The sequence below is a fragment of the Ictidomys tridecemlineatus genome, chromosome 7 (assembly GCF_052094955.1).
Source record: "Ictidomys tridecemlineatus isolate mIctTri1 chromosome 7, mIctTri1.hap1, whole genome shotgun sequence".
In the NCBI taxonomy this organism is placed as follows: domain Eukaryota; kingdom Metazoa; phylum Chordata; class Mammalia; order Rodentia; family Sciuridae; genus Ictidomys; species Ictidomys tridecemlineatus.
In genome coordinates, this window is record NC_135483.1 from 176,894,660 (window position 1) to 176,922,055 (window position 27,396).

Consider the following 27,396-nt stretch of genomic DNA (forward strand, 5'->3'; position numbering starts at 1 on the left):
ACACAAGTGTATGGATATTTTTTACTTTTTCTCATATAATTAAAATAATGATGAGACCTTCCTGAAAATATTATCTTCTAAAATTTAGTATAGGGTTTCATCTCTTGTCTGTGGTCTACTATATATATTTATAGATATTTTCTCCATGTATGTACTTTTTTGTTTATTTTATATTTTGAAGGGTCACATGATAGCATCCTGTGATGCTTGCGGGGTTATAAAACTGTGGGACTTTCGGAAACTCTTACCAATTGTATCCATTGATGTTGGACCAAGTGCTGGCAATGAGGTGAACTTCGATTCATCAGGTAGGATAGTTTTGCTTTACCTTTTGTAACCAAACTGAAAATGTTAGTATTTGTTCTGAAACTATTTTGCTTCCTCTTAAATTTTCTTTTATTTCTTCGTATGTAACTTTGCTCTTAACATTATATTAAAATAAATTACAATATATTACATTTGATCCAAGTTACATATCAAATATTATATTATGGAGAATTATATTAATCATATAGTTAAAGAAAGAAACAGGATGGGAAACGTGTGTGTTAATATAGATGACACAGGTTTGCTGTCACATATGACCATAGAGCCCACATCCCGTGGAATCACCATCCAAGGTAAGCACATGGGGTTTTCTGAAGCAAAAATAACTGAAAATAGAGAAGAACAAAAGTTTGGTAAAAATAAACTTGAAACATTTTAAATGCAATATTTTAGTCATAAAATTTAATAAATTGTTACATGTTGTCCAGATTTTACTTTTAATTTGAAAAGTATATTTATCTGATTATTGAAATTATGTGCTTAGCATTCTATAACATTGTTATATGATTATGTGAAACATTTTTCTGCACTGATATAAACATTATCAATCAGATAATACAATTGCATCTCTATCTTTAATGAAAGCTTTTGCTAAATAAAGAATATCTTTTGCTAGTGTGATATAAGTTTTAAACTTTTTTAAGTGTTCAGAATTTTTTAAATTCTTTGAGATAACTTTACTTTATCTGATATATTAATTACCAACTTACAAATATATGGAGTGAGATGTACTTATGAGGTACTTTTTTCATGTATGTAAAGATCAAAATTTTAGAGATGGCAAAACTTCAATTTTGGAAACGTAAAAAAGAATTTATATGGAGGAAATAATTTTATTTTAAAAAGTATTCTATGTTGGGCTGGGTTGTGGCTCAGGGTAGAGCGCTTACCTAGCATGTGTGAAGCACTGAGTTCAGTCCTCAGGACCACATAAAAATAAAGCAACAACAACAAAAAAAGTATAATTCTAGTTATAAGATAATTGCTGTATATCTCTTGGGACTAGTTGCATGATAGTGTCATCACACATCTGAAATTTAGAAAATGGTAATTTTTTTCTTAAAATTGAAGCTATGTGCCTGAGGTTGTGCTCAGTGGTAGAGTGCTTGCCTTGCATGTGTGAGGGTACTAGTACGATTCTCAGCACAACATAAAAATAAATAAACATATTGTGTCCTTCTACAACTAAAAAAAATATTTAAAAAACTGAAGCTGTGTTCTCATTGTAAATCAGTATAAAGCCAACCTAACAACAATGGTTCCTGTTATTCTTGGGCATAAAGTGTTTCCCAACAAGCTTCTGGGACAGAAATGTTCATGGCTAAAATGACAGGATTATGAGATATGTAATCTAATCATTGAATTAACACATTGGATGAATTAATAATTTAAAAGGATTGGTAACTGAGCATGGCTGGAGGAAGTAGGTCTCGGGGTGTTTCATCTTGTTCCCCTGGCTCCTCTCTGCTTCTCACTGCCATGGGCAGTAACCTTCCTCTGCCACACTCTTCTGCATGATGACTGTTTCACTTTGGGCCCAGAGCAATGCAATCAGCTAATCATGGACAGAACTTCTGAAACCATGAATCAAAATAAGTTTTTCCTTTCCTAAGTTGTTCTTATTTGGAATTTTTGTCACAGTAACAACAACAAAAAAAAAATGACTAACAGAGCTCCTTTAAAAAAGTTTTAGAAACATTCTTGACATTAGGATATTTATGGTCTGCCAGAATTCAAAAAGAAAACACTGTACAAAATAAGAGATCCTAACTATAATAATTTTACTTTATACTGTGAAAGGTTATTAATACGTAATTTATATTTTCTGACATGGAAATCTACACCAACATCATAGCTCTAAATTTAATTTGGTTCTCATAAGCATCTCACATCCCTAAATCCTTTCTTATTATCTTGAGCAAGCACTTAACTATTCATGCCTTTGAAACTGAACTCTGAAGTTTTAAAACTTTTGGTTGATCTTTCTAATAATAAATGTTAAAAGCTGTTTTGAGATACTTTGCCACTAAAATAGCTGTCTATTTTATTGTCATTATTAAATATCTTGTCACTGGCTTTTTACTGACCTTGTTAGCCAGCTGGAAAGTTCATTGTATAGTCAAACAAACATGATTTTAAATAAATATCAGTATCCATCTTCTGCCAATACAATGTTAAAATTCTTGGTACAATAAATGTATTTTTTCTCTCCATGACTATTGCATTCCTGGTAATATGATAATATTATGGAAAGTGCAGAAGATCAAGGGTGGAACAATAAGAAACAAAAGACAAAGAGTGTAAACTAGAGCCCTTGCTAATAAAAATGCTTTGTTGGTCTAAGGGAATAAAATTTCAACCTGACCTTCCCATCCTTTTGACCGCTTCTTCAAGGAACATGAGATAATTAGTTTTAATTCTATGTGCTTGAGAAATTAGTGTCATAAGGCTTTTCTCGTTGAATAATGAGAAATCTGTGCTTCTGTACAGTAGTCCTCAATGACTCTTCATTTAAAAAGATTGAAATATATCAAAAGTGGGCGAAACTCAGGAGAGCAAACACAAAGTCTAATGAGAGCATGAGCAGAGAGGTGAAAATCACAAAGCACCAGAAATTATGTCTCTCTCAAGAGAATAAAGAAGACTATAAACCCAGAGCCAAACAAAAGTGAAATAAGAATGGGGACACTTACATCTTTTCTACTTGGTATTTATTCAGAAAAGAATTATTTAAAAGAGAAGTATAAGAATTATATTGTGAAAATATATGGAATCTAAAAGTAAAATCAAATGAAAATTAGTAAGTTCAAAATATGCATTCATGTGAATATACTTTTACTTATTCCCAATGGCAAGTCAGTACAAATCTACTAGATATAATAATTGTCCAAGATTCCAGAATACATTGACACTGCTGACAGTAATGAACATTTGTTGAGTGCTCACATTAATTAAGTTGTGTCCAACCATGTCTCCTGGTAAAAATTCTTTGATGGAATTAAATTGTGTATTTATGTACACTCAAAGCATTACTTGTGACTACTTCCCAGTGTGAGTGGAGGGTCTGGTCAATTATCTTAGCTGAGTAAAAGTCATTGAAAACATACACGTATTATCATCACAATATATACTGGTAATACATGTAAATTTGGATAGTATCCAGTTGTTCGATATTCTAAGTGACCATCATAGAAATTAAAAATTTCTAATTATATTTCATATTTCTGGATCAGTTTAATTGAAGAGCATATGAGATGCCTCTTAGCATAGTCATCTGCCATGTTTTTTCCTAGAGCTGGAAGATATATCTTAAAAAAATGTTTCCACATATAATGACCAATTTTTATAAATAAGAGATTTCTCATCACTGCAAATCCAACACAATATAGAAATGAATTATAAATGAAGGCCATAAAAATCTGAAACTGTTGTCCATTATCTTTCATTTCAAATTTTCATGTATATCAAAATTGCTTCAGTATTTATTAAGCTCATAAGCAAATATTTCCATTTTGCATTTATAAAAAGTGAATATGTTCTAATTGTACTTTATCTGTTTTAAAATCAATTCTTAATAGCATATCAATTAGCTTTGACAAAAGTATTTGAAAATCAGAGGTATAGAAAAAGAATACAGGCCATAATTCAGACCGTTAGGTTTAATCACATATTCAGCACCTTTCAGACTTTAGGCAAATTATTTAATCTCCCTGAACTAATATTAATCATAGAAATAATGAAGGAGATAATTGTTGTGCAGTTATTATGTGGATTCAAATGGATGACAGTATCTTACAGTCATAGAGAAAGAATATCTCCAAAGAAGGGATTGAGGAGTTCCCAGAGAGAAGGCAGGGAACTAGATATATGTGGTAGAAAGGAATTCCCGCACATGCCCTTCAGAGGCATATAGAGATTTATTTTGGAAAACAGATACACGTTGAAACAAGAATGTGGGCTCTCTCAAGAGACAGAAGTGCTTTTAGGTTTCCAGCATTTCTTTTAAAGGAAACTTGGTGAGGGTGGGTATGGAAAAATATGTAGGAATAATATCCGTCTGATGATTTCAAGATGGTTTCTGGTGATCTTATGCCTCTGGATCCTTAGCTGATGTGGTCTTCATTATCTGATTAGTAAATAGTGCTGGAAATTCCTTTGTCTCGCATAATCTGTTTATTGGGGCTTTAATCAACAGTGCACAGGTAGATTTACAAATTTCCCAGGAATCTGGCAGTGACAGGGCTGGAAGAGAGGCTGGCCCAGAAAATGATGGGTGTGGAAAAGCCTGTGGAACTCCTAAATCAAAAATCTAATTTCCATGTCTTTACTGTATTTCTTATTTCTTTTATCCTACATCATCACAGTAAAGAACTCTTAGCATAGTCATCTGCCATGTTTTATCTTAGAGCTGGAAGGCTCCGAGAGGTTGTCTTGTTCATTTTAGGAATAAGAAAAGTTGAGTCAGCATATCAATGTGCAAGATGCTTGAGGCTGTGTGTCCCTGTGGGATGTTTCTATTGACAACGTGAATACCAATGAATAAATATTAAAAGAAACAAAAGCCACAACTACACTCTCATGTAATAGTAAGTATAAATTAAATGGTTAACTAAGAAGTAAGTTACATATAATATGATAGGAATCACTCTCTAGGGTTGAGTTCTGTTGCTATATCAGCAGTCACACATTTAAGAGAAGTTGCATGTGGCACTGCATTATTTAAGTAATGTTTTATTTGCAGATACACTACTTGTGACAAATATGGATAATCTGTGTTTATAGATATATACATATATTAGTACATATTTATAACTCTGTGTTTGTAAAGGGATAAGTGTTTCTTTCTCATTAAACAAACAGCATCCCAGTAGTATAAAGCCACAAATTCTGGTGAATATTCGCTATCTAAATAATATCTCTCACTTGGCATACTCAAAATGCCATATGTTTTACCATTCAAAAATTTATTGCTGTTTCAGAAGATGTTAAATGGAATTACATAGTGAAAGTAATAAAAAATGAGAACTTACACATACACTTTCACACATCTCTCATTTTACTGTGTTTATGTGGTTTAGAAATATTTTTCTCCTCTTTTGTAAAAGGTAATTCCAGTACATTTGTAAAGAAGTCACATCCCCAGAAAATGCAGAGGCTGAAATTGGAGCCAGATGGGGACTTTCCAGTAGAAAGCTTATCAGTATCAGATCATTAAAATGGGCAAAGTTTCCCATCATTTGGAGAAAATCCTAAATATTCTCCACAGGCTAAACCACAATAGAAATGCTAAAATGGAAGGTGAATAATGACTTCATTGGAAAACAAGAAAAGCATCAGACCTCCCTGCCCCAATTTTTCAAAACAAAAGGAAATTACCTCCCCCGACGTTTCAGTTTGAATTTGATTTATCAGCTTCTATTAGTGAAGGCCAGAATGCATTGTTTTCTATTTAAAAGGCAGATTATGGTTAATTCCCTCTGATACAAGCATCGAAGTATAGTGGAGAGAGTGCCCATTCAGAAGTTAGGAGCCCTAGTTTTGAATTTTTTCTCCACTACTTTGTGGCTGAGTGATTTGGTGAAATTTCTAAACATTTTATTTCATTATATTGAAGTATTTAAAAAATAAATAAATAAATAAGGATTTTTACTTCCAGCCCTAATAGTGGTAATAAGGACCAATTTGATTTATGTTCCACCTGGAACAACTGGGAAAAAGAAAGAGAGAGAAGGAGAAAGAGAGACAAACAGACAGACAGATAAAATGAACAACAGTGATTCCTGGGAGATGGTCAGTAAGGTCAGTAAACAACATAAGCCATAAGACTGCTCCAGTTTATTGGCCTGGAGACAGTTTGTAGGTCTCACAGGGAGGGACATAATGTGACTTTGCGGTCTCCCAGGCGAGAAGCCTGAATGGGCAGTCCCTGGAGGCCAAGGCAGTCAGGGACTGGAGAGGTGAGAGCAGCAGGGAGCGATCCTTGGAGAGGTTAGGTCCCCTCCAGTCTCTAGCTGAAGAAGAACGGGTACATGACAGCTGGAGCATTACAGAAGAACAATCCTGGGAGTTTGCACAGGTATAGAAATGATTCGTCTTCCCATCCACCAGAGCAGGAAAACCCTGCAGTTCAAAAGGACAGAAAGTAGAGCAGGAATCAGCAAACTATGTCCATAGGCCAACTTGTCCTCTTTTTAGATACAAAGTTTTATTGGAACAGAGCTTCACCCATTCATTTATAGATTGTCTAAGATTATAACACAGACTGACTGAGTGGCCTCCAAAATCTAGAATTCTTACTATCTGGCTTTTTAGAGGAAAAAAAAAAGTTGCTAAGCTAGTGTTGCCTCCAAGGTGAGGCAACATTAGCTCATACCTCTGGAGCTGGTCCTTTCGTTAACAGCTTTCAACCATATGAATTGTCTCATGTATTAATCGATTTAATCCCCACTACAATTCAATGAGACTGTTACTCTTGTCCACTTTTTAGAAATAAGGAAACTGAGATTGAGAGACATTAAAGCTGTCCTCTCAAAATTACCTACCCAAACAAATCTGGAGTTGAAATTCCAAGCCAAGAAGTCTGAATTTAGATACTTATGGTAATATTATGATTCTTATGGTAATCAGAGTGTTTGGTTTTATATTGATATATTACATCTGTTAGGAGAAAGGATTTATTTGCTATGAACATTGAAATAATCCCATTAATGACTACTTGGAGATGTTTTACTCAGAGCTAAGACCTGAATCCTATTGTTGACATTAGTTATCAATTACTTGTCTCTGGAAGAAAACGAGGAAAAGAGACTGTCCCTGGTGTATCTACCAGGTTTCTTGTGTGTCTTATGTACAGGAGGCATCCTAAATATCTTTATGCTCCTACAGGGAGCTGGAAGTTCAATGCCACACACTAGTAGAAAGTCCTATCCAGGTAATTAGGGCTGAATTGTGTCAACCCCTACAGGGCCCTTCAGTTTTTGTCTTTTACTTAAAGCATGGCATGATTAAAAATAAAAATTAGAAATTTAAATAAGAAAGGAAGAATGCAAGCCAACTTCTTTTATCTCTAAATCTCAGGAGGAGCTGCCCATTCTGCCACATCCCACTCCTAGGGACAGCATCACAAAATGACAGGATAAAATATGAAGGAGTAAAGGTGACCAGGTGATCCAGTGCCATTATTTTACAGTCCTATTATTCAGTTTCCTGTTTGAGTGGTCCTATGGTGTGTGCAAATCAATTTTGTTCTTAAGTAGGATATATGTCCCTCTGATACTAAAGAAACCAAAGGAAATCTGATCCTGAAGTCCTTTGGATATGCAGGTCTGTGACCAATACCTGGAGTGAGGTATGCTGTGCTCTAAGAACTAGGCCCTTTCCATCATCACAGCACTATGAGTTGGGTTTCATCTCTCCCATTTTAAAGAGTTTTGAGAGCTTTAGTTACATATTTATGATAATATATTTATATGCTTGTACGGTTCTGTGAAAGCCTGAATTGCATTTTGCTTAATTACTATAAATTCCAAATTGTAAAGAAAAAACTGGAGATTCATAGGGACTGGTTGTGTTTTCTTTCTGTTAAATTAACTATTTTTTCTTTGATTTTCTCTTATTATTCCCTTGGCTAGAAGCAATTTAATTTACCTGCTGCAAGTATTGTAAATAGCATGCCAATAATAGTGAGATACCATGAAATATCTAGTTAAAGACTTATTAACCAAAGATACATTAATTTTGGGATAGTTCAGAGTAGTAGAGAATATTATAGCCATGAGCTTATTCTAATAAATCAAAATGCTAATCCTGATTGGTTGGTGACCATGCTATATCAATTATTACATATTTATACATCACTCCATTGGTGGATCATAAATTCTGAGAACCAAAATGCATTTGAATTTCACAATTTATGATAGATTAATATAAATGAAAGTAACTGACTTCTACAAAAATATAATTGAATTTATACTTGTAACTAAATCTTCTTCCTTTCAAATGTGGTCAAAAGACTGTATATTAATCTAATGATAACATCACTGTGTAATCCATATAGCCTCCCTCTTGGAATTGTCCTCATAGCCTTAGGATTAATGCTTTATGGTCCTGAATTCCCACAAATCCTTTTTTCGATGTCTGAATTGAATTTGTAGAAACATCTCATGAATCAGAAAAGGACATGAGTCAAGCACAAGGGGAGGTTCTAAGAAATGAAATTATTGTTTGTCTATGATATGTAATATGAAATTGAGCAGGACATCTAACCTCTCTTGACCTTACTTCTGTGATCTGTAAAATGAGAAGTTTGGATTAAGTGACTCACCAGGTTTACAACCTAACTTTTAGACAATTTTTATTACAGTTCCTATGTTCAGTATAATTAGAACATGGTATACTGGGATGAAAATAATAATATCAACACTTAAATGATATTTTTAAAACATGAAAATGAAGCATCAAAATAAAAGTAAAATATTTCATTTTTCACTGGTTCAAAAAAGAAATAGAATTTGATACAAAAATCAATATTATTGAAAAATTGAGCCTTAGATTTAAGTGGCAGCTCTATTGTTCATCAAGACTAAATTATTATTCTCATATACTAGCAGCACATATTTATTCTCTCTAGCATAGGAATTTTGGTAAAAAATTAACAAATTCCAATGTTTTAATAAATTAATTAATAGTTAGATCAAAGTCTTCCTATAGGATTCTATGAGATAATAAGACTGACCAATTGTGGTACAATTAGAGAAGAAAATACTTACTAGCTTTAAAAGTTGCAGTATTATACAAGTGCAATGAACTATTACAATTGCAGTTACATGAATGATACAGAGTCACACATGTGTTAATTCCTCCATTTTTTGTAGTATTTTAAAACAAGTATAATTTTAGATGCAGTTGCACTGCATAGAAGTATAATTGTAACATTATGAGTACAGATAATTAAAAGATGCATGGAATTTTTTTCTTACATAAATAAAATATCCCCTTGGAAGTTGTTTTTAATAAAGTGTATATACAAACAATTTGAATTTAGCACACACCCAAATAGCAATGAATCCTAAATTAATATCATCATGTTTCATATAAATTTATTAAGCTACTTAATAAAAAATTTTCAGAGGTATTTATGGAAGTTATAGGCATACTAACAATGTATATGCTAATATCAAATTATTTTTCAACAAGTTTAAGTAAAATAATTTTGAATAATATTTGTTTCTATGTAGCAAGTATGAGAAATGAATTGTATAGCCAGCCATGTTTTAATATCATCTAGTAAATAAAATATCCAGTGCATATAATTAGCTATGCTAGTATGTTTGTAGATACAATGAAAATTATGTGTATATTTTGAGCACAGGTCATTTTGAAATGTGGCAAATGACATTTTTGTACATATCTTAATGAATAAAAATGCATTTATATAAAGAAATAAGGTACAATTAGACTTTTGAATTTTCCTAAGGATACACATTTTCAAAACAAGAAGAATATGTTATTTTAATCAAATAGCACATACTAGTTATTGGGTTAAAAAGTAATAGTTAAAATTTGCAGAGCATACATACTACATGGCCCAAAGTCAAGAAGCCTAAGAATTTGTCTTCCTTTTAATCGTGTGTGTATGTGTACAAAATTGAACAGATAATCATCTTTAATCTGCCAAGCTGATGTTTTTTAATAGGATAATCCTTTAAGAGAAGTTGCAGTTCAACAGATGTGCAAATCAATCCAGAACAAATACCATACTACTCTTGGAGATGGCGCCTGCACAGTTGGCACTTGTGATAACCTGCAGTTATATTTATCTAAAATTGAATTTCAAACAATATTACAATATTATCTGCTCAATCTGATTGAGCCCAGAAGTATCTCCATTCACTTGTAATGTAAGAAGAGCATAAATAAAAATTGCTCAATATCATTATGCAACATTCCCTACTACACACTTTACCACCCATGGGGGGAAAAATGACATAGTGTATTGTTATGAAAACCAAAATTCTATAAATGTTTTGAAATGATGAGTTTGATAAATATCTTAGTATAATAGATATGCCTTCTAGTCCAAGAATGTTATCATTCCCTCTCATTTTTGTTGGTATTATAATAGAAATTATGTTATTTCAAGTGATGAATATTTAATGTAAGCCAATTATATGCTGTTTACTAAATTCTGGGATTCAGTGATTAAGAGATAGGTAAGACTCCATTTATAGGATAGATTAAAACAATAGACATGAATTTGCAAGTATACCAGGGAATACTATAAAGCATACATTAAACTCTTCTGTCTATAATATTCTATATTTTTTATTCCAGTGTTGTTTATAAAAAAAGAATACCTTGTAGGTATATGAGGTGGAAAAAAGATAGGGGGAAGTCCTATAAGGTTAGTTATAGTCACCCATATATGTTCTAATGGACTTAATTTAATTTATGAACTCAGTGTTCAGTTTCACTTTTGAGTATGCCTGCTTTCTTCTGCTATTCCTTCAGTCAGTATGACTCCCAGAATATTTGACTTGTTCCTATATCCATACTGCATTAGAAACATCCATTATTACATCTAATTTGGGTAAAGATATGCATATGTTTATTTGTCATTTAAGATTTCTAAAAACTCTATTTTGCTATAAACTCAATTATATTTCTTATTTTTTTATTCCATAGTATGTTCTTAATTTTGATTCTATTAATATTTGATAATCAAGATATGCATCTTTACCCAAATTAGATGTAATAATGGATGTTTCTGCTTCTTCTACTACTTATTTTCCACTTCTCCCTCTTACCTCCTTTCTCTCCATTCATATGCCCCATCTGCCTCTCTGGTAAAAAGAGCTCAGTGAATCATACTTCTTTGCACGTATTAGATAAATAGCATCAGATTTAGTTACTTTTCTCCTTTCCTGTCTCATCTTCATGAACATTTTCAAATCTCTTTGATATATTTTCTTATATTTCCAAGGGTCCTTAAAGAATATATTTATAGAATTATTTTGTGTATTTGTCACTTAAGATTTCTAAAAACTATTTTGCTATAAACTCGTAATGGCCCTCAGCACAATTATATTTCTTATTTTTCATTTCATAATTGTTCTTAATTTTTATTTTATTAATATTTGATGATCAAGTTTATCAATTCTTCCTACTGACAAGTGCTACATTTTATTCATCTTTACACTTTATTTATCCATTGTGTTGGTGTCACTTGCTTAAAAGTCCCTGCTACTTCCTGGTGTTCTTTGCTAAACATTCTCATGCAGATCCCAGTAATGGGCTTCTGGGAGCCTTTCTCCTGGCATATACTAAGGGATAGGATTGCTATGCCAGAGAGTGAACATCTTCTAATCTTAGTAAACCCTCCACATTTCCCATTTATTATTTGTGAACTAGTTTATAGTTCAAGAAATTTCATTCTCAATATTTAGTAGTGCTATGCACTACATTGTGACTCTCTGACCCCAAATGCATATATTTAAATCATAACCCCTATATTTGGACCATATTTGAAGATAGGGTTTTTAGATGGTAATTAAAAAATTAATGAGGTCATAAGGATGTGATCCTCATTCACACGAATTGGTGGCTTTACAGGCTCTTGCCATACATAATAAGGGAAGCTGTGTGAGGACACAGCCAGAAGGTGGCTTTCTGCAGTCCAGGAAGAGTGTCCTCACCCAGAACCTGAAAATGCTGACACCCTAATCTAAGACTTCTAAGACCCCCTACTAAATAAAGTAAAATAAATCTCTGTTACTGAAGCCACTCAGTCTATGGTATTTTAATATTGCAGCTGGATCAGGATAAAATTAGGTAGATTTGGTCTTCTAACTCCTGCAATATAGTGGGCATTGTGTACTTTTACATTTTCCTCATCACTAGTGATGTTGAGCATCCTTTTTTACATATTTGCCAGTCTTTCTGGCTTCCTCATTTGTGAAGCGCCTTTGCATGGTTTTGCTACTAGATTTCCTGCATCCTGGGAGTTGCTGATTTTGCTATCATCTGTGTATTTACACTTGTTTCAATATTGTAGATTCTTCTCAAACAGTTGCCTATTTATTGATTTCACCCACCCTGTCTCTTATTGAATTGAAATCTTAAGACTTCATGATATCATAACAATTTTTTTCTCTAATAATTTTTTTTTCAGCAGAGTACTGCTTTAGAATACCCTTCACAACGTTAGGTCACAAAAAAATCTTCTGTATTTGCCTGTCTTCTCTTCACTTTCTGCTAGTGTCTTTTACTTTTTAGATCTTGATATAAGGTACAAGAAGGTGTTATTAGCCAATATTTTTTGCAGTAACAAACAAACCCATGATGTTCCTTCTGGGAATATTTGTATTTTGTTCACTTATGAAGGAGCTTCAGGACAATTCAGTCCTAATCAACTTTCCTAGGTTCAACCAATCCATATGTATCTTCTCATTCTAGATTGTATATGGAACATGTTGTCTTCATAGAAGGGCAGAGCAGGGAATAAAACACTGAACTCTGCAATAACATTTGATTCATTTTTAGATGCCACAAATAATGTCTGCTTTTATTATTCTTAAAAAGATTGTTATAATAAATTATCTTCATTTTTAAATGCATGTACATTTGATGGGATCTGAAGCACTTAAAATCTTGTCAAAAGAAAATAACGTGTAATTTAAAAAGAGAGCCAATATATTTGATGAAGTCAGCCACTAAATTGGTTTGCTGTTAACTATGGATGGTTAAACCATAGTGAATTGTCCAAAAAATGTGGTGTGACCTAAGTCACAGACTCAACTAGATAAAATAAAAATATAAATGTTTTAGATAACAAATGGTAATATCAAAATAAGGGACAATTACCTAAACTATGTTATGTTTGTAACACTTTCTTCTTCCAAAAGCTGGCATATTACTATATGAGTTGCTGAGTTTGTTGAGAAAGAGACAGTTCATGGATTTGCTCCTCTTCAGGCTCACTTCAAGAGGCAATTTCCCCATCAATACCTCAAAACAGACTTAGATATTTTAATATTGCTAACATTTAAAAGGTCATAACTTTACTATTATCTTTCTGACAGATATTTCATGATTAAATTATTTTAAGACTGTCTTTGAAGATCTTTGTACCTGCATAAGCTTGTATGTAAAAAGCATTTATATATATTTTTAAACTTATTGAATTGGTAGGAATTTGGAAACATTTTGTTTATTTTGTCTGAAATTCTGAAGCAATGGAAAATAGTGCTTAGGAATCTCATCTCAACAAGAAAGAGGTCTTAAATATGACAATATATTATATCTGTATAACTCTTCGTAGATTTTTCATATCATTCTACCAGCATATCTTCTAATGCTCAGTCCTGTGGATTTTTTTCATGATCAAAAATGACTTCTACTTAAAAATATTTTGTATTGCTACTTTTATATAAAGCCAAAGTTGGTATCTAGTTTGTTAAAGACAGTTGAACAAGGTCATATATTTCTAGAATCATAACCTTCATTCTCTCTTTGCCTAGACACAAACTACCCTGTAATTTTTCTCTGTTCCCCACCACCAAAATTGTAGTCTCAGTTAAATATGGTTATTTGTAATAAAGCACTGGCCTGGCTTTACAGTTTGGAATGGCCAATAAATCATAATGTGATAAATATGTTGATGGTAGTGCTTAACAACCCTGTCATATGTCAGTCAACCAGATTTACACATTGTTCTGCTATTTTTGATAATGATGACAGAATTTGTTTTAACAGAACCATATTTGCTACAATTCAAATTCAATTAGCTTTTTCATGTGATGATATTAGAGATTCTCATTTAGGTGCTTAATGATAAAATAAAGAGCATTATTCATATTAATTATAAAATAATCTTTAAAAATAATTTGAAAGGGCATCTTTGAATATCAATCATAGGATGATAATCTCTGAAGATAATTCAAAAGTAAATTAAAGGTCTCAGTATAAGGCTTGTCCAAATGCAGTACCTAAAATCCATATAAAAGAATACCATGTGGGGGCTGGGGTTGTGGCTCAGTGGTAGAGCACTTGCCCAGCATGTTCAAGATGTTGGGTTCTATCCTCAGCACCACATAAAAATAAATAAATAAAATAAAGATATTGTGTCCAACTGCGACTAAAAAAAAAATACAAAAGAATACTCTGTGACTATTAAAAAAGCATAAATGTGTATATAATGAAACAAAAAGATCTTAAAGCACACATTAGTCTCCTCCTCCTTATCTGCTCTTTCACTTTTCATAGTTTCAGATATTCTTGGTCAACCACAGTTCAAAAGTATTAATGGAAAGTTATAGAGATAAACAATAAATTTTAAATTGCCTCCTGTTCTGAGTAGCATGATGAAATCTCATGCCATCCTGTTCCATCTAACCTGGACTTGATCCCACCCTTTTGTGTGATACCAGTTGAGAGAGGAAACCATATCATGTAAATTTTATTACACTATATTTGTATGAGTGTTCTATTATATTAGTAGTTAATTTCTTACTATGTCAAATTTATAAATTAAGCCTCTTCCATAAGTATGTATGTATAGGAAAAAAACATAGCATATGTAGTGATAGATAATATTCCCATTCAGGCATCTGCTAGGGTCTTTTAGAAGAGCCATTCATAATAGGAGAGATGATGTAGTAAAAATAAACATAGTAGTAAAAGAGAGTTTAGGACATGATTTCATAGTCAGTGTCTAGATAGACTGATAGGTGGATGCTGTAATTCTCATTGGCCCTGTCCCTCTACTCATATCCTTCCATGTTCTTTGCCCTCCTCTGTTCCCTAGGGAAGCTGACTTGCCCATTGACATATGTTTAGAAATGATCCATGGGAGCCACTGACAGGAGATTAGAGGGTAGGCTGAAAGAGAAGTGGGGTGTTTACTCCATCTGCTCACATCCTGCCTGGTGCATTCACAGCAGTGGCTGCACCACTTGTTCTATAGCTTCAGCCCCAGCTTCCAGGGCTCCAGTTATTAGCCAGGATCCAGCTGGGTCATTTCTTCTCTAGTTCCCTTCAAGCTTAGTGTTGGTACTAACTTCCCTCTGTTTCTCATGTATTTATTTTATCAATTATTCCTCTATTTTTGTCCCCTCAGTAAATACTCCCTTCATTAACAAATTTCTTTGAAATATACATCTGAGTATGCACTTTTTGTTTCCTGCCAACACCCTGACTAACAAAAATGCACATAAAAGGCTTAGTATGACATCCAGCAAAATGAGTGTAGGCATTCTCTGTGAATGTCTAAATTACATAAAGAAAATATACAATATTTTTCAACATGAAGAAAATAATATAAAAATGTTCCTATATGTGAAAGAAGGAAAAAAATCATGAAAATAAATAATGTTGATATGAAGCCATAAAAAGCTAGAATCTTTTGAACTTGATGTAATTGGCTATATTGTATAATGATTCCCTGCATTTGCATTTAATTCCTACTGATCTCCTCCAAAAATATGTTAGAAAGAAAGGAGAAAGGCAGATAAGCATGTCTCATCAGAAGCCAAGTGAAAGTTTACATCTGTTTAAGGTTGATGCTTCATATCTCTAGCCTCCATTTACATCTGGAAGGAAGAGAATTTCCACTCTACTGTCTCAGGGTTAAAAAATTTTAAATAGAAAATTTCTATCCCCTTTCAGCTCCATCTCTGTGCCTTCTTCCTCTCCTTCTTTTTGAAAGGAGTGTTCCACTAACTGGCAAATTCAGAAGGAAACAAATAGATTCCCCTATGTAGCTTATACTGATGTTCCTCCAGGGACAGACTGTCCTCTGGTTGCACAGTTTTTTCATCCATGGCTGCCAGCAAACATTTCCAGTAGTAGATATCTGAATTATTACAACTCTGCTAATAATTGAGTGGGCAGGTTAATTCATTGTCAGAAGTGTTAGGATGCCTGCAAGGCTGCAAATTCATGTTATGTTTTTAATTCAGCTAGATCACATTATTGCTGATATTTTGATCTCCATTTCTATAAATTCAGTATCTATGCCTCAAGTGGTTCCAAACTGGAGAGGAAAGAAAAAGATATTGTACTAATGCTATCAAATCACAATAATATTCAAATTTCTTTTATATGGCTATAGGAGGCATTGGTTATTTTTAAATTGTATATTTTTGTTATTTTTAATAATCACTACAGATAATTTTGAAAAACAATATAAAATATATAAAAGAAAAATAAATCATATAAAACCACACTAATCAGCTAACAATTTATATGTTTCTCATGAAACTTATATAAAATTGCAATATAATATGTATTTGATAATATAATATTTTAACTTTAATTATATTTATAATTGTTTTCACTTTAATTATGTGTAGAGACATTAGAACAACTCGGAACAGTAGCCTCTGAAGTGACACTGACTGGTTTTAAATCCAGATTCCATTACCAATTAGTTCTTTAACCTTGGGCAAGTTTCTTAATCTTTCTATGCCTAAATTTCTCTCTCTGTAAAATGAGGATAACAAAATAGTACCTGTTGTGGTTTCTGTGAGCTTTAATGAGATAATCCATATTAACATGGTTAACAAGGCACACTCTCTGCCCTCCGTGTTTACATTCAAATGGGAAAAGCAGTAAAGTAACTGTTTCTCTCTATCCTTCTCTCTCCATCTCTCTATCTCACCTGTGAGTAGACAAAACACACACTCACATGCATTCATAATCTGCATAGGAAAAATAAAGCTAATTTCAGTATATAGAGCATCTTATAGTTTAGAAATGAGGTGTTCTCCAAAAGTTCATGTGTGAGACACTGCAAGATTGTTCAGAGGTGAAATGATTTGGTTATGAGAACCTGAACCTAATCAGTGGGTTGATATAGATTAACTGGGTGGTAACTGTAGACAAGTAGGGTGAAGTTGGACGAAGTAGTTCTCCGGGGCATACCTTTGGAGTCCCTGGTGAGCAGAGCATCCTCTCTGCTTCTTCATTATTCCATATCCTGAGCTTCTTTCTTCCACCATACACTTGTGCCATGATACTCTTCTGCATCATCTCAGTCTGAGTTATGGAGTTGGCTAACCATGAACTGAACTTCTGAAACCACAAGCCAAAATAAACTTTTCCTCTTCTAAATTTTTCTTGCCAAGTAGTTTGGATACAGTGACAAAAAGCTGGCTAAAATATTTGATATTTCAGATGAGATGTTCAGGAAAAGCCTCTAGGAGAGAGCAACCTGTGTGAAGTGAACCAACAGGCCATACACAGGTCTTGGCAGAGAGCATTCTAGAAAGGAGACTCCCAGGAGACAGACCCAAGTTAGAGTAAGGTTGAGAAGGTTGTGACTGTGTGACTACAGTGGATTGAATAAGGGCAGTGAGGTATGCCGGGCAGGGTGCCTAGAGCAGGGGGAAACAGACTTCCCAGGCAGGCTCCAGGGTCTCTGTGCCAGCCGCACTCCAAAGGACGTGGCAGGACTGGTGGGAAAGCACAATTATGGGACATTGTGACAGAACAGCCTGAGCAACTGTTTTCATCTCAAATGCAGCTACTTCACCAGAGGATTTCTTCTGTGGGATGCTATGCTACAATTAAGTGTTGAATTAAACATTTTATTTCATTTGCAAAATTAAGTCATCATGATTTTGTGTGATAAGTTCCAATTTCTTCTATTAGTGATTTCTAGAAACACCAATTTTTCTTTTATAGGTTAGAACATTAAGTAAAATCTCATATGAAATAAGATGCCCAGAAAAGAATTTGTTATGTCATGTAACTCAAAATTGGATAACCCTTGGATATTTATAATCATATTGTAAAAGTCATCATTCCTTGAAGTATCACAGTATTTGAGATGTAAATCAATGTATTTATTTGATGCTAATCAATATAGTTTCATTTTGTGCTGCTTGAACTCCTCATTTTTGAATTGAGAAAGAACACGTTCATAATTTGACTCTTTTATTCTAAGAAAGCAAATTAAAATTCAAAGTGTTCAGCTAAGAAGTGAGTTGGTGAATGTTTATTTTAACTTTCTTTAGTGCATTTCTGTCCCAAAAGTCAGGCAGTATTTTGCATTTTGGTCATTTTTCTTTTGCGGAGATAATGAGGGTGGGGACTCTTTGCAACTGCAGGCAATTGCTTTGAGCTCTATGCACTTTGAAGAGATTAGCCCCATTGATATTCTCTTCATTTTTTAGAGAGAAATGCTGCCTTCCCCTGAGTGTAGCAAGACGGACAGCTATTGAACAGAAGCTGCTTTTGTCTAGCAGATAGTATGGTATTAAATATTCTCTTCTAAAAGACATATATACAACATCAGAAAGTTCTCCAAGATGCCTGAGAGCCTCATTACACTGATTTGCTAATTTGTTTGAATCTACAAAGTTAAATTCAGGATCATTTGCCTGTAAAATATCCTTAAAAGGGTTGGAGACTGGATTGTATTTGTATTAAGCTGGCCAACTTGGCGATGAGCAAGTTGATCATAGCAGGGGAAAGAGTGGGGATGGCATGATCTCTGCCAATAATACAATGAAAAATATACATGAAAACTATTTGAAGGCCTGTCCACCAGCAGGACTAAGATGGCCAAATACCTGTCTCTCCTGGGTGAGTTCATCAAAGTGCCTTTCTTTGATTTAAAAATGTTACAAATTGCTAGAAGCCAGATGAAGCCATATAAACATTAAAAATTTTATACCACTTGATTCCACATGCATTGTTGTTATTTCAGAGAGGTTCAATAGAAAAAATCTTAATTCAAATGATTTTTCTGTCATTAAAAATTACTTAATGTGGGAGGGGGTATGGATAGATAGATAAATGTTATATATGTGTGTGTGTGTGTGTGTGTGTGTGTGTGTGTGTGTGTGTGTATAATTTTAGAACTACAGTTCTATCTAGTGTCTGGATTAAATATAAGAGCCTCATCTACAGATTACCTAGCTCCTGCAGACTATCAGATTGATACTGAAACCTTCTGAAGGTCATCATATCCTTTTTCTGAAAGCATCCCTTGGAAGTTCAACAGCTTAGCCAGTTCATGTTGCCTTTGTGTCTCTTGCTCTGTTATACTTACAGAAAAAGGAACATTTATTCAGAGAAGGTAATAAAAACCTATGATTTAGGAAACAAGGTTATCATCAAATGACTCTTTTATTTATGCTATTCATACTGCCCATCTCCAGGATATCACAAGTATTGATCAATTTCAGGTCAATTGGATGTGTGAAATAGAAGTGGCATGCTATAAGCTTGTGATTATGTCCTGTGGTTTGAAGGAGTGAATTTGATTACATGACATGCTGAGGTACCTTCTTTGGTGCTATGCAACTGTGGCAACCAGTTTTCCTAGGAAAGAACCTGTGATATAATTCTAGCCACTTCGGAGTGTTAGAAATTATAAAATCCTACCACCTCTACCATTAGAAATTTCTAATTCCAGTTGAAACTCTATCATCAAAATCCTGAACAGGCTCCCATTTGATACAGAGATAGAGAAACAGACATGGATTTGGATTTTCCTGAAAGACAACCAGGGTCAGAAAATTGTCATTCTGCCTTTATATCACAGGATGCCAATATTTTGGGACTTCTTAACCCTGGAAACTAGAGTCAATGAAATTTTTCCAAGATCACTGCAACTTTAAGGAAATGAGATAGAAATAAGGAAATTCTCATCTGAAGGTCTGACTTTTACTTGGTGCCAAGACCGTAGTTATGTTAGATCTAAATTATGATGGCAAATACTTGAAAGAGACAAATTTTTAATCCTTTACAAAGAAACAAATTGCTCATGGGTGTTGAGAATGTCCACTCTCCTTTTTTAGTATTCTTTCTTCTGATTTACAGAACATATTTTGTTCTTTTGCTGCACTTTGCTGAGTTACTCATCTTCCCCTTTTATATATTCTAACAAATGAAGACGTATCATTGATTGATAACTACACACATAAAAATGGCTTTTGAGGGCCTTTAGCTCTTGTCATCATCCAGTATTTTTTCAAAAACTTTTTGGATAATTTCTGAAAAGTTCTCACTAAACTCATTTAAAGTTAAAATTCAAGCACATTTCCAGCAACTTTGCTTTGCTTCAAAATTGAACATTGACTCCTTACACTAACATGGTATAACAGCCAATTAGCCCTCACTCTTATGTAATAAAAAGAGATTGTATCCTGTTCTACAGAATGAATGGTTCCATAAATCATGAAAAACTCAGGCTTAAACATGCAGATTTCTAATGTTTTCTTGATGAAAATATCAAAATTGATTGAAGTTCTTTAAGAATAATAAATAAAGATTATATATTTTAAGGAAAAGTTATTTGTGTTGAAAAAAGTTCTGTTAATGTTACCTGCAAATTTTAGCATAATTATAAATAATAAAAAATTAATTACAAATAGTTTAACAAACATTTACTTTTCACATACATCAGTGTGTAGAGGACTCTGTTCCACACAGTCATTCAGTGGCCCAAGTGGCAAAGTTCTTCCATTTTCAATATGCTGCTTCAAAGATCACTGTGGGCATCAGTATCTAGCCAGTGGACAGGAAAAGGGCAGGAAGAAAATGAAAACTTGCTCCTTAATCCTTACCTTTGCACAAATGTAGTATAAATGTTTACTACCAGGGGCAAAGAGCCTCAATAAATAAATATCCACTTCCTTCAGTTGAAAAGTGTTAGTGTCCTGGCCCCACCAATTTGTAGGAGGACTGAGAATTCCATTTCTCTGCATAGCAGCCAATTTCCAGCAGCAACTGTATTTTACAGAAGCGGGGCTCAACCATTGGTGGAGAGCTAACAGTACCAACCACTTTGTAATTAGAATTCTTGGGTTGTAACCAATAGAAACTGAATATCCTACCTCAGTTAAGCAGGGAATTGATTAGGGGAGCATGATACAGTTTGGAAAATCTAAAAGAAGGTTAAGCTTAAGAGCCAGGCATCTGAAATATTGGATTGAGAAGTTCTGGGATTGAACAATGAAGGAACATAGTCTTTAGTGTACTATGTAGTGTACAGCACTAAGGCTACTCAAGATGAGGACTGAGAGAGAACAGGGCTAATTATCAGCACCTCCCCTTTTGTTGGCTAGTGGAGATTGGTATGCCTCAGGGCATGGAAGAGCCTAAAGGCCAAAACAAAAAAGAAGTCATTTAAAAAGAGATGATAGAAGATAGGTGAATCAAACAATTTAAATGCTTTTGAAAAATCAGACATTCTAGACTACTTTTAGTTTGCTAGATACCAAAGCAAGAAAATAGTTTTTGATCTGAACAGTAAGAAAAAAAAATTATGTTAATATCATTAGTTCTGAGTGAGATGCTTCTTCCTTTTTGTTGTCATTTGATGACCTTGCATAAAATGTTGTATTCCTCAATAGCTAAATCTCCTTATATATAAAAGAGCAGATGAGAATACTTTCTGTCATGAGGGGCAATGGTGTTTGAGTACAGGGAGTGGTAGGGAAACAATAATGAGAATTTGGGTGTATGCCGTTTTATATGGTGTGATTTCCTTGGAGTATTCTATAATAATAAAAGATTACTACTATTTATAAATAAGAGTATGTTTTGTCCAGGTGATATCAGAAGATATTCATTTGTGTCCCACTGAAAAATACATTTGTTAACTATGTTTCTAGGCTGATTTCAGATTACATAGGCACTTACTAAATTTGTTTGTTGATGACAGTGTACTCAACTATAACATCCATTCCCTGACACAGAGCTATGAAGGGAAATAGACCCCATGAACCATATCAAAGTGGATAAAAAAGATACTGTCACAGATTGGAAGATGATTTTTTTAAATAAAACAACATTATTACTGAAATTTGAGGGCTATAGGTAATCCTACCTGAAAAGGAATACCAGGTTTGGAAGTTTTAGTCAGCCCTGTAGGGATTATATAAATTACAATGAAAAAAAAAATCCTCCAAACAGATGTCCCTCTTATCAGTTCACTCTACCTATAGTTGTATTTTTCCAAGTAACTTACTAAGTTGTCTTTCAAAGGTTTATTTTAGCAAATGGCTGTTCTGTCTATGCTCAAAGAAAGTGAAATAACTCTGTAATTTTGTAGATTTTTTAAAAAGTTAGCTAACAAAAAAATGTCTTTACTTTTCCTTTGATTCCTAAGAATGTAAAGTTTTATATTCTTTTTCCTAAGGAGCTCAAAAAGACAATCTTTCCCCAAATCTTTGGTTGACTGTCTAATATAACAATAACACAGTAATGGTCAATTTTGGAAAGCTTTCTAGGCTTTCTCACTGTTCCACAAGAGACTCTACTTGGATTTTGTTTCTGTGTACACACACACACACACACACACACACACACACACACTTTATCAAGAAAAGAAAAGTGTTATACAATTCTTTTCTGTTATTCTTTTTCTAGGCATTATTTTTCTAGGAGCTAAAATCTTATACTAGATTTATTTTACACATCCATTTGTAGATATCAATATTTGTTTATAATTAGTGCTAAACAATGACTCCTGAAATGATCATAACTATCCAGCAATTATTAGAAAATTAATTAAGGTTATTTCAAGATTGTATTTGGAATGACAGTCTGTTGATGGGAGATTGTTGCTGATGGATATGAAATTGTTGTCCTGTTTGACATATGTACCCTGCTACCTGCAGAAAGGAGAATCACTCAAACATTGCCTATGCTCAAAACCCCGGAATAATTTTGACTTATTTTTCTTAACATATGGACCATTACCAAGAGCTATCTATTTTGTTTGCAAAAATGCTTCCAAATCTACCTCCTGAGATGAACTATCTTTGAGAAGACTGATGGACTATGGAAGCTCCCTTTTCTGAAATCCTTAATGGGACCTACCACTTTACCAGCCATATCTTAGAATTGTAGGCACTCCACAGGATTCTCCATCACTCTCCATCTTTCACTATTCTGCCTGGCAAACTCTTATTCATTCTTTAGTATTCAATTCAAATGGTAATTTTTCTAACATCATTCCCTTACTTTTCCTCCCAACTTCATCCTAGGCAAAATAAATTCCTTTCTAATCGGTGTTAGAATTATGCCAGAGGTAGCCTTTTTTGAAAAAAAAAAATCTTCTTACAGAAGTTGGTATATTTGTTTTTTTCCAGTTTGCATTGATGTATTGCTTGTATGACTAATGATGTAGCACAGTGGTTTGCCGCATATTGATAGCATTTATACTAGTGTCAAACTGATATAAAATAAAGCTTTGCAATAATGAATAAAGACCATAATTTTATTTCTATAAGTAAATATTTTACATATCTTAGTTATGGAGAAATGCTAAAAATAAATTTTAAGTTTTAAAGATAGGATATAGATATGTATCTGTATGGCCCAAATTGAGGTATATAATTTTGTAAAGTGCATGTATTTATACTTTATTCATTTGTATCACATAAACTCAAATATGTAAGCATTTATACATATTTGCATGTACACAGTGAAGAAAAAGAAGATAAGAGAAAATATAGATTTTTATTTTTACTAACTAAAAATCATTTAAAATGTTATTAAATCTAATTAGAACTAACTAGAATATTTTTGAAATAAATTTTCTTGTTTGACTGAATTATCTCTCTTTAGACAGAATGTATTAGCTTTTTGCATACACCCCGCTGTATTTTTATAATAAACCAATCTAGGAAATTGGAATGTAAGAATCTTATGGTTGCTATATTATATATTTAGTAAAGTAATGAAAGTGATAGTAATCAGTGTGGAAAACTGAATATGTAAAATTGGAAACAGATGCTAATACACAGGTGGTTGAACAAAAAATAATATGGCCTTGGTTCAGCACTCTTGTGCTAAAGGAACATCTGGATATGTGTGTTTTATCCCAAAGCTAGAACTTGCTAACAAGAAAAAAAAATTCTTGAGTGGATAGAGTTGAATTAAAAATGAATTTCAAGATGATCTTTAAATGTGTATTTCTTTTGAAAGCCTAAAATGTAAGCAGGTTGATTTATATGAACCATTTATGAAAATATGTTAAAAATATCTTGTAGATGTATCACATGTGCATGTATAAGTGGTTTTTTATAGCACACATTTTTTAAAAAAATATTCTAGTAACACTACTGATTTCTGACTTCTAATAACCTAAACTTTCTTATAGAAATATTCTGATAAATATTATTGACAAGAAACATTTTCTGGAAATAAATTCTTCTGAAATGTGTTCTTCCAAAAGTTTTTCTCCTGGAAGTATTGTTTATATTATGTATATTATGTAAATAAAAGCATTAGCTGTCATATTCATAGAATAGAATGATTAAAAAGTTTGGACTGTTGAACATTTCTTTTGCTAACTAAGATGACCTACTATAAAATCTTAAGTTTCCACCAAGACAAATAATGCATTTGCCCAGGACAAGACATTATAGCTATAAGAAGTGAATACACAAAATATTGCCAAATTCCAAAAGCTTGTCTACTTATAGAAATATTTTGTAACACAAAACTAGATTGTATAAGACAGAGATAAAATCATCTGGTGCCAAGGAGTTTGTTGTAATACTATTTGATCTTTATATTTTACCAAACTAGAAGATATGACTAGCACCGCATTGTTAAAGAACACATTCTCTGGTAATGTTTGTAAAGTTTATGTTGTTCCATTGAGTTCTATGCTACCAGTTGGTATAATTATTTTTTTTTCCATTTGGCCATAATGTTGTGAGCATATGAAATGGGCAATATGTCAAAAATAATTAGGCCCTCTAGTGCTGAAACCCCAGTGGATAAACTGCCTCTTTTATAGAAGAAACCAGATATCTGGAGTTCTGTCAGTTTTGCTTAGTGAAGACCATCTGTTTGTAGCCACCTCTTTTCCTCCAGGAATTATTCTTCTTTCACAAAGAATTGCTCCATGACGTCAAAGCACCTTTCGCCATAAAATGGTCTCTCTGTATTCACTTCTTTCTGCTCCTTCTAATCTGGTTTGTTTATACAATCAGTAATGCTGGTAGTAGATAACTTAAGAGGTCAAATAAAATAAATCTCATAGATAATGCCTCTGGCACAATAGATATATTATGAATGATTTTAGATTGATGGCTACAGAAAATTTTCTTGAGGACAATAACTATCAGAAAATATTTACATGTACCATGACACTAGGTTTATTGGCAATAGTTAGCCAGCTGGTATTTGACAATCACATATAACGGATGCATTTAAATTTAAATCTTATTTAAATTTCAGTGGATTAGAAGACACAGAGACAATCCACATAATTACAGTCATCTGATACTTGACAAAGGTACCAAAAATATATGTTGGAGAAAAATAGCATTTTTTAACAAACAGTGCTGCAAATACTGCATATCCATATGTGGAAGAATGAAATGTGGCCCCTTCTCTCACCCTGCACAAAAGTCAAGTCAAAGTAGACCAAGGGGGGCTGGGGTTGTGGCTCAGTAGCAGAGTGTTTGCCTCGGACATGTGAGGCACTGGGTTTTATCCTCAACACCACATAAAAATAAATAAACAAAATAAAGATAGTGTGTTCATCTATAACTAAAAATAAATAAAAAATAGATTAAAGACTTAGAAATTGGACCAGAAATTTTTATACTGCTAGAAGAAAATATAGGCTCAACACTCCAAAATATTGGCACAGACACTGACTTCCTCAATAAGATAATTAAGAACATAAAGAGAGCACCCGCAGAATGGAAGAAAATCTTCGTCAACTGCTCTTCTGGTAGGTGATTAATATCCAAAATATATGAAGAACTCAGAAGCTTAACACCAAAAAACAAAAAAAGAAAGAAAAAGCCCAATCAATAAATTAACAAAAGAACTAAACAGACATTTCTCAAAAGAATAAATGCAAATATGCATAAGTGAAATGAAATATGTACAACAAATATATGAAAAAATATCCTGTATGCCTTGAAATCAGGAAAATGCAAATCAAAATGTAATTGAGATTTCATTTTATCCAGTTAGAATGGCAGTCATCAAGAGTACAAATAACACTAAATGCTGGTGAGGATGGTGGTGAGGATACACTCATATATTGTTGGTGGGGGAGTACAAATTAACACAACCACTATGGAAAGCATTATGGAGATCCCATAGGACAGGTATGGAACCATCACAAGACCCAACTATCCCACTTCTTTGTTTTTATCCAAAAGAACTAAAGTCAGCATACTCTAGAAAATAGCGAAGATGATGGAACCTGCGCAGGAACCTGTCAACAGATGAATGGATCAAGTTTTACTCAGCCCTAAAGAATGAAATTATGTCATTTGCTGTTAAATGGATGGAACTGGGGGACATCTTACTAAATGAAATTAGACAGATGCAGGAAGTCAAGTATCAAATGTTTTCTCTCATATGGGGAAGCTAAAGCAAAGTGAGGGGAAAAAGAATTGGGATGGGGTTACACATTTCCTGAAAATAGGGGAGATCAGTGGAATAGAGGAAGGGGATTGAGGAGAATAGGGGAAGGCAGTGAAAAAGAAGGAACTGTGGAATTAATTTGGCAAAATTACACTATGCACATAAGTGAATATACCCAGAGAATTCCATGTTTATATCTATAAAGCACCAATTTAAAGCAGATAATAATTAGAAGGAAGAACAGTAAAGCACAGGAAGAGGAACAGAGGCAGGGAGGAGGAGAGGGAAAGAGAATGCAGTGGGGACTAAAATGGAGTAAATCATATTCCAAGAATGTATGATGTCATCAAAATGAACCCCACTACTATGCATAACTGTAATGCACACAAAAAATTTAAATATTTAATTTTTAATATTTAATATTTAATTTGAAATCATAAGGAACGTTATGAGTGGGAAAAATGATTTCATGTAGCTAGAATTTAAGTTTATATTTAATATTATTTATTTCAGAAAAAAAACAGAATTGGGGTTAGAATAGTTCAGATATTACTAAGCCTTTTCTAGGTTAGCAGTTACTCAGGAAAAAGACTGTCAATTTTATATAAGTCCCCATAGATAAATTTCATGAGTGTATGTGAGATTATATAGATAAAGTTCTGCGTCCTTCATCTCCCTTCTCATGACACATTAACACCTGTATAACTAAATATG

At 33.3% G+C, this 27,396-nt stretch overlaps 1 protein-coding gene across 8 annotated transcripts in view; it reads left to right on the forward strand.

The window, feature by feature from the left end:
• Spag16 (sperm associated antigen 16) overlaps positions 1–27,396 on the forward strand; it is an 872,559-nt gene that overhangs the window by 653,515 nt on the left and 191,648 nt on the right. For all 8 annotated transcript variants that reach the window (XM_040294874.2, XM_040294876.2, XM_040294878.2 and 5 more), the window contains one exon: positions 182–308. In XM_040294874.2, coding sequence (XP_040150808.1) covers positions 182–308 — 127 coding nt within the window. The remainder of the gene's footprint in view (positions 1–181; positions 309–27,396) is intronic.